The 16,613-nt window shown below is 39.5% G+C and overlaps 1 protein-coding gene across 13 annotated transcripts in view; it reads right to left on the reverse strand.

The window, feature by feature from the left end:
• The window catches only part of LOC109064530 (trinucleotide repeat-containing gene 6A protein-like), a 56,498-nt gene that overhangs the window by 5,665 nt on the left and 34,220 nt on the right, over positions 1–16,613 (reverse strand). For 10 of the 13 annotated variants that reach the window (XM_042719959.1, XM_042719953.1, XM_042719960.1 and 7 more), the window contains 10 exons: positions 11,473–11,790; positions 10,829–10,876; positions 5,860–8,412; positions 2,515–2,724; positions 2,217–2,365; positions 1,998–2,075; positions 1,814–1,865; positions 1,575–1,702; positions 495–647; positions 266–397 (listed from right to left, as the gene is read on the reverse strand). In XM_042719959.1, the coding sequence (XP_042575893.1) occupies positions 266–397; positions 495–647; positions 1,575–1,702; positions 1,814–1,865; positions 1,998–2,075; positions 2,217–2,365; positions 2,515–2,724; positions 5,860–8,412; positions 10,829–10,874 (3,501 nt within the window). In that variant the 5' untranslated portion in view covers positions 10,875–10,876; positions 11,473–11,790. Of the gene's footprint in view, positions 1–265; positions 398–494; positions 648–1,574; positions 1,703–1,813; positions 1,866–1,997; positions 2,076–2,216; positions 2,366–2,514; positions 2,725–5,859; positions 8,413–10,828; positions 10,877–11,472; positions 11,791–15,085; positions 15,660–16,613 lie in introns of those variants that run through there. The other 3 variants (XM_042719962.1, XM_042719964.1, XM_042719961.1) reach the window with 2 other exon arrangements.

Consider the following 16,613-nt stretch of genomic DNA (forward strand, 5'->3'; position numbering starts at 1 on the left):
TCAGGCCGATCTACTTTTTCTGTAACTAACAAAGAAAAAAAATAAGATGACTAGCCTCATGTAAGACTAGTCTAAGGACACTGGAGTTTTGTAAACTGCATTTTAAAATACACGTCACAATTTTTCTCAGGAGGAAAAAAAAAAAAAAAAGGGCCTCGGGTTACACTTTGGAAATTCCCTGGTATTTCCAAGGCCTTGGGATCCCTGTACACCACACATCTTCATCTTACAGTCAGCAGGGATTTAAAAACCCAAGTGGCATTACCTGAGAGGGAAGCATTGGAGGAGGCACTTGGTTGCGTAGACTGGGCTGAGTGGAGTTCAGAGGTTGTGCTGGAGGCTGCTGGGCATTCCGGCCTTGTGCTGCTGCATTACCGACACCATACATGCTTACATTCTGAGAAGAAACAGAACACCCAACATGGAAATTAAGCATCCGGCAATCCAGTGCATTCACACCTTCAGCACACAGGGAGTAGCATGCACTAACTCACCTGCCTAACAGAGGCAGAGTTTGGATGGTGAGGCAAGCTGCACTGGTTTGGCAGTGCACTATTTGTTGGGGAAAAGCTGATATTCTGCATGGAAGTGATCTGTGAGTTTTGGGACTCCTCTGCTACAGAGCTATCATATACAGGCAGTGAAAGCTGAAGCACAACCACAGGCCAAGCAGAGAGAGGAGCAGGACGCAGAGCACAACAGCAGTGAGGAATTGGACAAAGCCCAGAGGAAACACCAGGCCACCAGAGAAAGGCACATAGACAGCCACAGAAAAGGAGAGAGAAAGGCTATGTTAGCATCCTCTTTGGCATGTTTTAGCAACTGGAGAGCTTTCTATAATTTTATTAAGTTAGGGAGGCAATGGGAAAATTGGGATCAGAAGAAAGACTATGACTACTGAAAAAGTTGCATCTAAATATCCCATGGAATCAGCTGTAGCATTTCCTAATAAAACATGAAATTCGGGGCTGGGACATATCTTATCTTTAACAGCCAATGTCATTTCAGAGCCATAAACCTTGATTTGCTGGACATATTGGTTATTCTTCTGAACATAAGTCAATACGTATAAACTTAGATCTAATGGACAATGTCTTATGCAGTGGTTATATATATATATATATATATATATATATATATATATATATATATATATATATATATATATATATATATATATATATATATGGTGCCCAGTAGGGGCCTCAGCAAATTAAGCTTAAAAATAAGGTAATACAATTTAATTCATCCCCTTAATAACGCTTAACTCGAAGATTTTAACTTCAGGAATACTGAAATTTTATTTAAATTAGAATTATTAGGTTATTTACTAATTGTAATCCATGGACACTCCTAGTGTCTGTAAATTAGAAAATGTGTTTTTAAAATGATATTAATTAAAAAGGTTGAGATCGGCAGGCCTTGAAGCCATAAGCCTTCAATTTTGATGTCATGAGGTCCTTAAGTTGCATTCTCGTCCCATAGAGGGTGCTAAAGTACTGAACAAGCAGGAACACAAGACTGGACAAAATGAAGGCTACATTACTATTATAGTAGGATAGGAAATAACTGACCTTATCCATATAGGGATTACGATCTATAGTAGAGTCTTTGTGGATCTGGTGGCGTGAAGCAGGATTTTTTCCATACTCTCCGATATTAAAAACATGCTTGTCAACATCAATGCGCTTGTCTGTCATTCCTGCAGAAGATGAGAAGAATTCATACATTTCACAAAATCATGCTAATACTCATGGACTGCAAAAAACATTACTCAATATCAGTACTGGAGGAGAATGTGAATGTGTCCTACCTCCAGACATATCCATCTTGTTGCTCTTCAGTGAGTCTTCAGCGGAATCCCTCTGTAAAATGACAAAAAAGCGTCAACGTGCTATCCAATAACTTTATGCTCCATAAAGGATTTGGGGAAACATAATACTTAGTATTATGTAACAGGTTTAACAAACATATAGCAATCAAGACTTGATCCTTACAGGGTACATGTTGTTGAACTGTTTCACAAACTGATTCATCCATGGAGAATCATCTTGCTTGTTGGGTCCTTTGTTCAGCTAATGGAAAGAAGGGTAGAAAATAAATAAGCAAGCAAAATATACACATAATTTTGGCATCGCTATTAGATTTAACAGTAAATTTAGTAAATGACACGTTAAACAGTAAATGAGGTCTTGATTATTTATCTGAATTATTACCTTTGGAGTCATCTTCTTGTAGGGCCAGTTTCCAGTTTGGTTCACTTCTTGTGATGGATTGTTGTTCCACATGCCTATCTCTACTTCCGCTTCCTCCTCCCAGTTTGACATCTCCTCTCCACCCCAGTTATCTTGCATAGGTTTGGATCCTAAAAAGCCATAATCAAATTAAAAATTGAGGGAAAAAAAAATATCAAACACAATTTACATCGGAAAAGCCAAATAAAACAAAAAGAAATTAAGTCAAAGAAAGAAAAACCAAAGAAAGTTCTTTGCCCCAATCGGAGATGGGACGTACCAGACTTGTGCTGTGACTGCTGTCCTATAGCAGTGTTGCCCCGGCCACTGCCTCCTGAATTTTCCCTCCCCGACTCTTCCCAGCTGGAACCTGTATCAACAGGCCTTCCCCAAGCAGACGTGCCATTGTCCACAGTGACAGGTGGAGCAGCATGCTCACCCCAGGTAGAGGACTCCATTTTTTGAGGCCCACCATATGGCTCACCCCACCCTGTGATGAAAAAAAACAAAAAAACAATGATTAAAGACCAGTATACAAAATGCTATATTGTTCTGCACAAAAACTAGTGAATGCAACAAATGAGAGGATGGCACAATTAAAAGGCGGCATATTACTATTTTCTAAGCAAACTGAAATCTGTCAGAGCAAATAAGAATCAAAGTGTAATGCATAAGCTACATGGAAAATAACTACGCAACAACTAATTTGCATCTAAAAATATTTAACATACTTAACTGAAATCTATTAACAAAGACAATGCAATTAATATTTACAAATAAACTTCAAAGTGGGATCGGACTGTACTTGCAAACTTTCCAATGGCCCAAATCAGACCCTTGCATAAACATGCTTATGTAAGCTTTGTTTACTCTGAAGTCCTTCTGATGGATCAGCTTTCATTTAACCACTGAGCTTTTTGCACTTTCACCATCCAGCATATGCCCTGAATACTTCCTTCAAAAATAGCCCTGTTCATGTGTGCCCTGCTGCTCAAGTTGCTGCCATATGACTGCCCCATCGGCCACAATGTAACCCAAGCCTATTTTTCCCTGAGCACAGCTTATCCACAGCCAATTCCAAATGAAGCAGGAACACTATTTGCAAATGCACCTTTACATTTTCTGCTTGGGAAATAATTAAAAATTAATGGAAAAAGCTGCACTTCTACAAAGTATATATTAGGGATGTCAATGATTAATCGACGATCGATTAATTGTCGATAAGAGTTGCAATCGATTAAGGCTGTCGATGGTCGGTTAACCGCTTTAATGTTGGGCTGCGTGCGGCTCATGCGCAAAACACGTGCGAGCGCTGTGAGTGACGGTGAAGGTAGCAGTAAAAGCATCATCATTCATTCACAATGTACAAATTAAGCTTTTAACGTGATTTAAACTTTAAAGTAGCCTACTTTAAAATAGAAACAACATAAAAGTTCTTCAACATAAAAAGCATATCATGCGCTTTGCAGGGCTGCGGGACACAGGACAGAAGGCTATCCTATTACTTGTTAATTCGTTCCTACGACTTATTAATTTGTGGCAATTGTCCATGTTTCATTAATTTTTTGTTCCCTAAATAACCCATGATTTAACTAAATAAGTGAACAAACTAATAAATCGAACGAATTCCTAATTCATGAAATCTTTAATTTCCCTTCCCATGTTTACCACAGTAAGAGATGCGAAAACAGTGATTAAAAGTGAAAGATAATAAAATAAACCTGCGAAATTAGAGGACTGTGAAGATTTAGGCAAAGAAACAATGCCTATATGTTATTGAATTTGTGGAAATTCGTGACTAACCGGCAAACCAGAACAAAGCCGCGTAAATGAAGGCTATGGGCTCGAGCGCATCCAGAGCATGGTCACGATCTAACATTTTCCTATTATTCCTCTAATAAACAAAGCTTTTATTCCACACTTGTCATAATCAGAGCGTATAATTTGTAAATACATAATTGCTGGATTCAAAACAGAGATTAATAGGCGCTGTGACCGACACTGACAATACGTTTTCCCGGAACATTCAGTGATGTCACTAAACGGTGACGCCATTGCTCACAAGTTTCTGCATGGACCTCACTAGTGCACAGGTTCTCAAGCCCTGGGACAAAATATGATGCTTTAAGGCAAATGTATAGCCTATATAAGTAATAGGCCCAACATAAAAATACCTTCTTTTTTTTTTAAATATGCGAAATAAATCCGACTTAATTAAGATAACGGATTTAAAACAGAAGTGTGGCGGCGCTCCATAAGTTCACGGGAAAAAAGGATGGACAACGCATTGTTTGTTTGCTTTATTTTACAAGAGCACAAATCTTCTGTTTTTAGTGTGTGTGCGCACAAATGAAAGTAAACACTTTTGCGGAAAAGTTTTTATTTATTTATTTTTTTTATTAATGTCTCAGCTGTTTCGATCGCGCCGGAGCCTACTGCACACTTATATTCTAGCGATTCAAACTTACATCGCAGTCTGTTTATTATCAAAATAAAATAGTCAACTAAATATTTAAAAGGTTACACTGGTCAGTTTAAATAGACCTTATACCGGTTCACTCTGCTGTTATGCCAAGGACGTTTTTGCTCATATGAAGAGGATGATCTTTTCCGTCTATATGCGAATGCGTACAAGCCAAGTTAACATTATAAATAATAGTTTAATATTCAAATACATTGCAAATATGGAAACATTTGGATTTGTGCCGAATGAGACATGAGCAATAACCTCCAAATAGCCAAAGCCGCGCTCTCTCGCCCTCGTCTGCACACATGCACTGTCACTATCTAATGCACTATGTGCCGGATTTTTAAAAACAAATAGGCCTACCGGAATGCAAAAATTAAAAATCTGACATTTGATAGGACAGAATCCAGCAGGATCAAATTAATGTGAGCAACAGTGTTTTGCTGCAGCAGCGCCGATGTAGTTCACTTAATGTGCAGCGCAGTCACACGCGGACCACGGTTGTGTTTGGGATAATTTTATTTTAAATACCATAATGTCATTTGAAAACATTGCAATTGTTTTTTTAAAATACAACAACGAGCACCACAAAATCATTTAAAGAGGCGCGTTCAGCGGTCTCCGTGCGGGATAGAAAAGAGTCAACAAACTAAAATTACCTCAAAAGTATGGCGCGCTCTCTTCATTTTATCAAATGATCTTAATCACATCTATTCATTTTATAATCCTGCTACTAGCATTTTATTCAGACTAAAACCCCCTTTAATTCAAGTGAGAAAGCGTTGTGTGTGTGGGGCTTTGGCACATCCTGTCATCCCGGTGACTGCGTGCATGCAATAGAGCATTTTGCAGCATTATGGTTAACGATTAATCGATTAATTGATCGTTAATTTAAACGACGATCGATCATGGAAATAATCGAAATTTGACATCGATATTTTTTGATTGTTATGTAATTAAAAATTAATGGAAAAAGCTGCACTTCTACAAACACTCGCTCGTAAGTTCAGAGCTTGTCAGTGCTGTAAGCATTAGAGGAAAGAAGTGGGAAGAAAAAGCGCATCCAGAGAAATTCCAAAGGGATGACTGCATGACTAAAGATAAATATAATGGGTGAGTAATAATTGCCAAGGCACTGCCAAAAAGGAAGACACCCACCTGAGCTGCTGTTCTTTTCCTTTGGAGCCATGGTGCTTTGGGCTTGAGGGGGCTGAGAAACAGCCATGCCATCATGCTCTCCAGCAGTGTTCTTGTTCCACATATTTACGTTGCTGCAGTTATATTTGTTGGGATCTCCCCATGCTGAAGTACCATCATCGATCTCCATTCTACGCCTGATGGATTCAGGTGATGGATCTTCCCATCCAGTGGATTCTTCTTCTTTGGAGGCAGTAGGCATCGGGCCTCCCAGCCATCCTGTAGGCTTGTTCTGACCAGGGGCTCCAGTCTGAGAGGTGCTCACACTCCTGAACGTTCCCATGCTGGAATCTTGGGACTTGCCCCACTCTGAAGAGTTGTTCGGTTTTGTATTGTCCCCCCAGGTGGGGTTGGAGTGGCTTGATTTGACTGGCTCGCCCCAGGTTTGGTTTTGATTGTTGGTCTTGCGTGGCTCTCCCCATCCTGTGGTTGGACCACTCTGGTCAGGAGTGTTGGTGCCTCCGCTGCCTCCCCAGGTGTTGCTTGTCCCGCACCGCCCAGGCTCACTCCAGCCCGATCCAGAGCGGTCGCTGTCACTGTCCCAGCCACCTGAACCAGACTTCTGGGGCTCTCCCCAATGGTTTCCCTTCGGGCCTTCTCCGCCCCATCCCTGCTTTGCCTTCGGCGGATTATTCCAAGAGGAGGACTTCTCATCCTTGGCACCATTCCATGAGGAACCACCCATGTTCATTGTAACAGAAGGGGCATCCTCCCATCCACTTTGCCCAGCTGGGCTTTTGGTTTCTCCCCAGCCAGTTGAAGGTTTCGTTTCAGTCCACCCAGACACTGAAGAATCGCTACTTTTGTTGGTGCTGGGTCCATTTCCCCAACCACCTGAGTTAGACGCCTGAGGGGGAGCGCTGCCCCAGCCTGTCTGTCCATTTCCTGTCTTTTTATCAGAGCTTGAAACATCCCACACAGTGTTCTGTTGGACTGGAGTTTGTCCCCACCCCGTGTTGGACAGCACCCTGGGGTCCACGTCAATTCTAGAGAGCGCTGCATTGATCATGCCCTGCTGATTACATCTCCTTCGGTTGCCACCACATTGCCCATCCCTCTCACTGCGACCTCCCAAGCTCTCTCCACTTCCTTCACTGCCTGTAGATTTGTTCCATGTGCTGCCTTGTGATGCTTGTCCGGAGCTCCCTATACCAAGGGCATCATCCTCCAAGGACTTCCATCCATTTGTTCCCTTCCTGCTCCCATTCGTGCTATCATTGGAATGCTGACTGTTGCTGGGCAAAGTGTTCCACTCCCCGTTTGAGACCTTAGTGCCAGTGTTTGAAGAGGATGAGGAAGAGGACGATGAGGAGGAGGAGGCACTCCCCCAGGGGCGAGGGATGCCAGCTGGGCCCACACCATTGCCTGCTCCCCAAGACATACCTTGTGAGGTAGCGGGCACTGAGTCCCAACCTCCTCCACGTCCGCCCATCCCGTTATTATTATTATTCTTTAAAGAAGCAGCACTCACAGAGGAGCCATTGGCTCCAGACTGCATTAGAGTTGCATTCACAGTGTCGCCCACAGCTTGGACTTTAGGGACGGGACATTTGTCTCCAGAGTAATTAGTGCCGGGCGGAACGCCCCATGCTGTACCATTAGACCCGCTGTTAATTCCCTCACTGTTGCCATGTTGAGAAATGGAAGTGCCATTAGAGACTGGAGATATAGGGAGCTGAGGGGAACCCCCTGTACTCATAGGCCAAGCTCGGTGCCCTGGGGGCTGTTCATTCATCTGCATTGAACCTGTAGAGTTTGGTAAACTAGAGGTCATCGTGTTAGTAGTGTTATTTGGTCCATTAAATTCAGTGTTTAGGTTTTGAGGCTGCCCACTTGAAACCTTGTTTGTACCATTGACTTCAGCTTCAGACATATTTTCCTGCAGGCATCCCCAGGACATCTTAGAGTTGATACTCTGCATGCTGGGGGTTTGACCTATGGTGCTTTGTTGAGTGTTGGTGCCACCATTTCCGTTCCCCGCAGGCCCATGGGGGTTGGGCCCAGTGTTCTGAAGAACGGGCCAGGCACCATGGTTGGCATTTGGGTTCAAAGTGCTTGGATTTATACCTACATTGGATGAGGAACCTTGGGTACCCCAGGCATTGATTTTGCCATGGCTGCTTTCTGCCACCTTGCTGCTGGGGCCCTCGCCGGAGCCTTGACATGTGCTTAGCATCGAGCCATTGGATACACCCCAAGGCCCCTTAACACTCCCATTACCCACGTTATTGCTGCCATTTGCAACCATGAAATGAGAACCTTGTCTATTGCCATTGTTGTCACCACCAGTGCTCCCAGACGCCATCATACTAAGATTTTTTTCTGACCCAGAGCTGGAGGCAGAGTCAGCATCCATACATTCTGAGGCTAACTCTGGGTCACTACCAGTGATGGAGGGCCAGGGTCCCTTATCTACAATAACTTTTCCCCAGTTGCTGTTTGAGTCGCTGCAAGGTGAGCCAGTGCTCCATGGTGAATTTTCATACTGAGGCTCCAAACCAGCATGTTCCAAACCTGTGAAAACAAATAAAAGGCCAAATCAGTTCAGATGGTAAACAAAAAAAAATTCATGAAAATACAATTTTGATGCGTGTCAGTTTGTGTAACAGCTTTGCAAAAGGATGTTGAACAGTTACATACGACACTAAGGGACTGAAACATATGAATTTATAAAAATATAAATACAATCCCTTGCCCAATCCTGATTTAATTACACTGTATCCTTGTTCTTTAACAATGATTAACTGTAAAACATCCAGTGCAAATAAAACATTCTATAACAAGCCAAATGCTGTTCATAAACAATATCCTGGAAATATTAACATTTGGTAGACTTTGTCCAGCATTTATAACAACTTGACCATTTATGGATTATACGACAATGGCTAAGCGCCCATAGGCCCAGTCTCTGTCCTGCTGAGAGGTGTCTCACTCAAGCCAGACTGAAACAGTAGTAGATCTGCCACCATTTTGTAGCAGCAGCATGATCATGCTGCATGCCAGGATAGAGGAGGGAAAGACATACGACTGCTTACAGCAACATTAAGTGTGAAACGTCTCTGCAAGTTCACCGATTTTACGTAGATGTGGCAAGTGTGGCGGCACTAAACTCAATACAATAACTCAATACAATAACGCAACTGCAGTGATCCTTGAAATAAATTTTCTGCTCGTGTTCATATTTTTCTGCAAGATGGCTGCCAAGCTTCCTTGAGCACTGTTCTCTTGCCAAGTCTGAGACTTTCTCCTTGGCTGTGTTACCAAGAGAAATGGGAAGACAAAGAAACACATACAGTCTCACTGCTGGTCTCGAGTAAACTGTTTGTTTAAAAGTGACTCTATAAAATGGGAGATTCTGTTGAAGGTCACCGAGGTAAAGGAAAAATACAGTTACATTACTTTTTGATCTAGTATTTCATCTCTCCAGGGGAGACCAAAAGAGTTGTCAACCAAGAAGAGACTTGTAGACTCCAAGGGGATAGAACAATGGAAATTCTGTCATCACGTCATTCCAAAATTAACTCCCTTTCTTCTGTTGAACACAAAAGATATTTTGTCCATATAATTTAAGTCAATGGTGTCCAAAACAACCTTGGACACCACAGACTATTTTTATATGAACGGAAAATATTTTTTCTTTGCATTCCACTAAAGTCAGTTAGTCATACAAGATTGCAATGACGAGTGTCAGTAAATGATTACAGACTTTTCATTCTTTGATGAAATATCCCTAAAAGTAGACTTGTTGTGTGTTATGGGTGAGTGTACAACCGCTCACTTGCATTGTAAAACTAATTCAGAAAAGTGAGAACTTTGTACCAGTTGGCTGCACTACTGCTCTGGCCTTTCATAAAAAAGGAAAAACACAGATTTGGCAGGAAAAAAATCTGTGTTTGCGGTAAAAAACAAAAGTCTGGTAAAGTCAGTCTACCTATGCCATGACATTATGATAAATTTCTTGCAAGACATTGTAGAGCAACTGGTAAAATTTAGATTATCAAAATTACTTAATGACACCATTGAGCATGCACCACAGAGATATCGACAACAACTTGCAATCTGTCTAAATACGAACAGCTGAGCAGTGGCCTGTAGCATGAAGCGAGATGAACAAACTCAGAGTTTCAGAAGTAGGTTTAGAGTTGACAAAACCAAACAAATCCAACCTGGTTTTGATCAGGATCAGCAGGCTCACAAAGCTCGATATAAACATTCTCTGTCAACTCAAGAGTTTGAACCAGAGTTCATGATTAATTCTGGAGTGCGTGCGTGAGAAGGAAGTAGAAAGAAAATATATGACTATGCAAAGGAATCAACTGGATTTAATTTATATAGTTTCACACAGAGCTCAAAAGGAAAACATACAAGTTTAACCACTTTAAAGTTTGGATATATTAAAGCTTATCTACATGTATCTATATCTAATTTAATTTGAATGCAAAGCTTAAAATAAATTGCCACTTCATACAATAATTATATTAATTTATTATAGGCATTATAAACAATTATAATTAATATAATAAATAAGTAGCCGCAAAAGTCAGGCAATTTTGTCTCTAAACTTCTAACTCCTTTAACTTGGAGCTAGAGATACAGGGGAGTGGCTTCATTGCATCAGATGTGTGTCACTGTGCTCACAGCTGATTGGTCCAGTTTGGGTTTGCGATCTCAAACCCAGAATAAAACCTGCTCCAGAACAGGGTTGCTGTATAGCGCAGGTTACCATGGTGACGAAACCCGCTCAAAACCAACCCACCTTCTTGAGCCCGAAAACTCAAAGTTTGCTAAATGCGAACTTACCTGGGTAAAAACTGAAACTGGCTTCGTGCTACAGGCCACAGGTCTTTAGGTGACTTTTGAACTTAACACACACACTAAACAAAAATGGTAAACAACAGCACATGGTAAGGAAAAAGAAAAAGTGAGTCACCTGTTTGGTTAGGGGAGTGGCTGACGGAATCCCGAATGGGAGCCATGCCTACAAAACAAAGAGCCACACCATGAGGAAAACCAGCTACATGAAGCCACAAAATAGGCATGAATAAAAATAAATTGGATGGATGTTTGTTAAGTGCAGCAAACAATCACTTATTTCTACAGCAATGACCTAAAAATTTGAATTCAACACAAAATGAAAACAGTAGAATGTAAGCTACATGAAAGATCTTTTATTAGAAGACATGCCACTTTTTACAAGCGTGACTCCATTAGCTTGAGTGTACTGAAATGGCAATCGCTGGCAAAAATAATGGCTTTCGTTACATTACTTCAGAATGTATACTAAAAAAGCAACACAGTCAATCAGACAAAGCTTACAATCTAAAAATGATAAAATGATTGTAAATTTATTGACCTGACTACTTAAAAAAAGAAAAAAGAAAAAGATACATTTTGGTTTTTAAGTTTAAAAAAAAAGTACTCCATGAACACACATATCTGTCCTTGTATGTTTACCTAACATGCCTGAAACACCTCTGCCTATCAGCAATGGCTAACTTTAAACATACATATCATGGATCTCAGTACACCTGGCTGATCCGTAACCCACAAGGTCATTACTCAGAGCACCAGTACCTGAGAGGTGGCTTTGGGCGCAGTGTAGGACAGACCACTCAGTCGTAAGCTCCCCTGGCTGGCTAGAGTTGAGCTGCACTTGAGTTCCCAGGGTGGCAGCGAGGACCGTAAGGGATTGCCCACACTTCAACAGCTGTTTCTGTTTGTGCTGACGGAGACGCGGCGGAACTTCACAGAGCGGGTACCGAGGCAGGGCTTGGGGCTGGCCGCTGGCTGGGGCCCTCTTGGCATTGCTGATGGCGCAGGTTACAGTGGAGGTGCTGCTGTTCTAATTGGCAGACTGAGGCTGGCTGAAACTGGACTTGATATGTTCTGGCACTGAAATCAAAATAAAAACAGGCATTTAAAACATTTTCCCCCATTACTGGATTACCATTTGCTACAATAACATTTGGTACCCTACATGCGAAACTGTGCATGTCAGTTTTCTTTGTGGAATTTTTCCACACCCGGAGATGTAAACAACATCCCAAAATTAAAACAAAAGAATTAAGCTTAATTCCATTACGTTTTTTCTGAATTCCATTTTTTCCTGTTTTAATTTAGCTGGATTCCGCTTTTTTCTGGACTCTTTTTTTAATTGTTAAATTAAATTTTATCAATCAAAAAGCTTGTCTAATTAATTAAAATCATGAAACTTACAAATACAATTTCACATCAATTTATTAAAAGTAAAAAAAAATAAAAATAAAAAAATAAATAAATAAACATGCTTAGGGCCCAATGAAATGTTTTATTTTCTCTCACCATATGTTTTATTGTTATCAAATTCTCTGTTTTACCAAATTGTCAAATGAAGGCATAATCCATTAATTTAATGTATCTTTTAATTATTTAAATTAAACAGAGCTTATTTTTTTGGCAAACAAAGGGGATTTACTATGAACAATAAAACATGGAAGAAATGTTGTGTAATAATTCCTTAAAAATTAAAGTTTTAATAATTTTACTAGCAGTCCTAATAGTATTAGTAGTATTATGTACATTCTACTGAATATCTCTATGATAAATTTATGAATATAATAACAAGGCTATTTTGTTTTTTAAAAAAAGAACAAGGTATTGAACTGTTCTATAGAAAAGGTAACCTTAAATGATCTGGTGCTATAGAGAAAATAATATGAAATAAAAATAACTTGATCTTCAAAGGGGGCTGGGACCCCCTAATATAATGACAGGGAAAACACTGTAGAGCTATTCCAATCATATTCATGGTTACCATGTTAAATCCACAGTAGAGGCCCCTCTACATCGTGTCCAAAATTTGCCTCAGTTATTCAAGCAAACTGGAAACTTATGTTGCTAACATAGTACAGACACAAATAGGGCAGTTGTTGTCACAGTAGGCTTGCCGCGATAAATGGTGCTACCGGTGTTAAGCCTCAACACCGATTGCGTCTACATACGACCCCCACCGTCGTATGTATATAAAAAAAGTCATTATAGTTCAGTAAAAGAACAGACACTATAATTAAAAACTGAACGCGGCTGCTCAATGCAGCATGCCGAACGACAGTCGCATCACAGATCAGATTTCATTTATCCAGTGAGGAGAGTGAGTCGAGCTGACTGACAAGAAGAGTGAGGTGAGAGACAAGACGAAGGCGGATGATTTAGTTTTGAAACGAAATGCAAAAGCGCCTGTTTGGCAATATTTTGGATTTTGAAAGGGCTGTTGACTTTTGCCATTTTTGCCAAGGTGATTTTGGATTATTTTACATTCGTTTCTTATTTAATTGGTTCCACATTGTTTGCTGATTTTTACTTTATTTAAAATTTGTGTTATTTTATTTGACATCAATGTGTATACTGTGCCTCCAAGGTTTCTTACTCGTTATGCTAATAATCGTTCTTTTCCTCTATTATACATGTTTACTTAGCCTATTTCCAGTTGTATACTTAAACTATGCAAGGCATTTGTTATTTTATATATAGGCTAAAGTGAGTTTGACGTTGTATTTTGTTGTTGCATTCAAGCAATTGTCGCCGATCTGCCGCTAATTTGAAAGGGAAAGTTAAATTGTGCACAACGCTTTTAAGCTATTTAAAAGGAAATGAAAGGAAGGAAAAGAGGGAAAATTCAAATGAACAACTGCTTTACACCAAATTGCCACTATTTAAAAGTGAAAGTAAAATGCACATGCCGCTTTTTTTCTATTTAAAAGCAAAGGAAAGTGGGGAAAAGAGGGAACGCCCCCCACCCCCACGGTGATACCGGTATTACCGGTGTTGTCACATGTCGATTAACCGGTGGGAAAATTTCCTCACCGTCACAACCCTATGTCACAGTCTAGCAGTTTATTAATATAATCTTGCACAATTATCAGAAACTGCATAAGATAGTAGGTTGTAAAATGCAGTGAAAACAAGTCTTAATCTCAAGAGAGTCATAGTCCATGTAAACAATTGTTGATATGCGTCACAACTTCTGGCCTCACTAAAACAATATTCTCATTGAGAAATTTCCACATAAAAAAAAAAAAAAAAAAAAAAAAAACACACCAACAAAGAATCAAAATATTTATGACTATTTACTAAATACATTTTTTGGGGAGCTTATAATGAAAAAGGTTCACCAGTAGGTGTTATTACTACAGAAAAAAATTAAATCTATTTAAAATAATTTAACAATATTCCTTTATAGTGGATGCCACTAACCTTCCAGTATTTTAACCCCTTCCCTCTAACAACTTTGTTAAAGGAGACCACCTTTCACAATCCCCTGAAGAGTTAGTCATTTGTATTCCAAACTGTATCAATTAAGAATGTGGGTATTTCTCGAAATTTCACATTTTTCCTTTTTGGGTGAACTCTCTCTTTAACAGTAAACTTACACAACTGCATTACTATATTACAGTCAAGACTGACTATATGTAATACAATCCCTTTTGAAACCAATTTTTATTATGGAACTGTTACATCCACTTGATGTACTGGTACAGTATCAGATGGTAATATCATATGATGACTGCCTTCATATTTGAACTGTATTGCAAGGCATTTAAAAAATGTTGCCCCCAGAAACAAGGTATCATGGTGCATTCTGGTTCTTCCCTGAAATTATTAAGTTTGCAGAAATTAAAAAAAAAGCAATGCATTGATTTCAGTTTCTCTAAATAAATTTTTTCCATGCATACAGGTTGGAAAACATACAATTCTAAAGAGCAGAAAGTCACCAACAAGTAGTTTAACAGTCCACCACTGCACATTCAGCTTCATAACACTGTTAATGCACTGCACCCTCAGCACAACTGTTTGCAATATCCAGCAGTTTGTTCGTGGACATTGTTTTGACTGTGGAATTTCCTCTTTAGGAATGACCTCACAGAGCAACAATTCAGATTCACGTAAAAAAAAAAAAAAAAAAAAAAAAAAGAAATAAATACATTTCAAAGGACAGACCACAAGGTGCAAAAACAGACACAATCCCTATCTTTCCAGAAAAGGTCTAGAACACAGAGCTATCAAACTGACTGGTATGATCATTATTCCTCTCACATCACAGAAGCTGTGAAGATTTTACAGATTCAACTATTTAACAAGGAAAGAGACTAGAAGAATTCGAGATTTCAAGTAAAACATTTGTAGTGCATTACAAAAGCTGAACCTCTACCTTCAAGTAATACAGTATTAGATCACAGCTTTCTTTTCCCCTCCTCTCCAGGTTTACCAGAAGCCTTCAAAGACATCCAGCTTTGTTCCTTCTCTTCGCGTTTCATGAGGAAAAAAAAAAATAAATAAAAAATGGAGAGGCATGGTGTCATTTTACTGCTCGAGCTGAAACTCCTGTCAGCTCCTCCTGCTGCCTGTACCGGGGTCTCTGTGAGGGGGGGAGCTTTTTGGGGGCTTTCTTTTTTTAAAAGCCACTTTTTCCACTTAAATATTTTGGCAAAGGAGATCAAAAGGAAACAAAAGTGTGAAATAATACTGCAACCAACTACAACAGGACTGTTTTCTCTCAGGGGCAACTTCCTGTTCAGACAACTTCGACTCGCTTGTTGTGGAATGACAACCGTCAGGAAGTCAGGTTGTCACGTTGCAACAAGCAAGACAACCCTGCAGATCTGTTGCACTGCAATAACCAGTGGTGCATTCAAATGGCAAGCCTGCGTGACTACAAAATGAGAGAAAGTATGAACGCTGGTGGTGCAACGGATCACAAAACTCACAGTTCGGATCATATTACAGATTTTGAGTCACGGATCAGACCAGCAAAAAAAAATAAATAAATAAATAAAAAAGGACAAGAATAAATTTTTTACTGAAAGCTTACCACGTCAGAAACTACTAGCTTAACTAATAAAGTTAGCAATAAAACAAATCGCAATTACACAAAAATACAAGCATAGAAGAAAGTATTAATGAATTTATTCACTTTCTGAAATGCAAAAATGACAAGAAAAAAAAACACTGTAGTTTGTAGGGGCGAGAAAAAAAAAATCTATTCTCCGATGCATCGCGATTCTCTTTTCAACAGTTATTATTAAAATAAATATTCAGACTCGATTCCGAGCTGGGGTTTTTCCTGCAAATGGCACGTGTTGGCACAAATTAAATGTGAATTTAAATGAAAATGTAGCCATGTGCCGTTATACTGAAATCTGAGAATGTGACTCATTGTGATATTGAGTTGATAATGATAATTGAATTGAATCTTGAAACCAATGAAGATTCACACCCCTATTTTTAAGATTGCAGTACTGACATACAGAGATTCCAAAAATCATAGAAACTGCAATTTTGGTTAAAATGTAAAGTTGTATTTTCACAGAAGTAGAATTAGGAATAAAATGTAGATCAAGAATCGTTTTGGAATCGGATTGGATCATAAAATGCCTAAAGATTCTCACCTCTAGTCGTTTGTGCTTGTTCAAACATCAAGCTAAAGCAAGTGGAGTCAAGTTATAAAAAATAGCAACAATAAAAAACACTTTCTTTAACACTCCCGAAAGAACTTGCAGACATGATCAGGTCTGCAATGTGTCTTAAAATTACAAGTATGCACGAACAGGTCTCGACTTGAAACGGCTGTCCGTATTTTGCGTCATGTGTGTCAGTAATCTATAAACTATTATAGCCGACAGGACAAGGCACTATCTCTTGGGAGTTTTGCTTTTGGTATTTTTAAGTGCTTTTTTCAG

Source organism: Cyprinus carpio, chromosome B3 (assembly GCF_018340385.1).
Source record: "Cyprinus carpio isolate SPL01 chromosome B3, ASM1834038v1, whole genome shotgun sequence".
In the NCBI taxonomy this organism is placed as follows: Eukaryota; Metazoa; Chordata; class Actinopteri; order Cypriniformes; family Cyprinidae; genus Cyprinus; species Cyprinus carpio.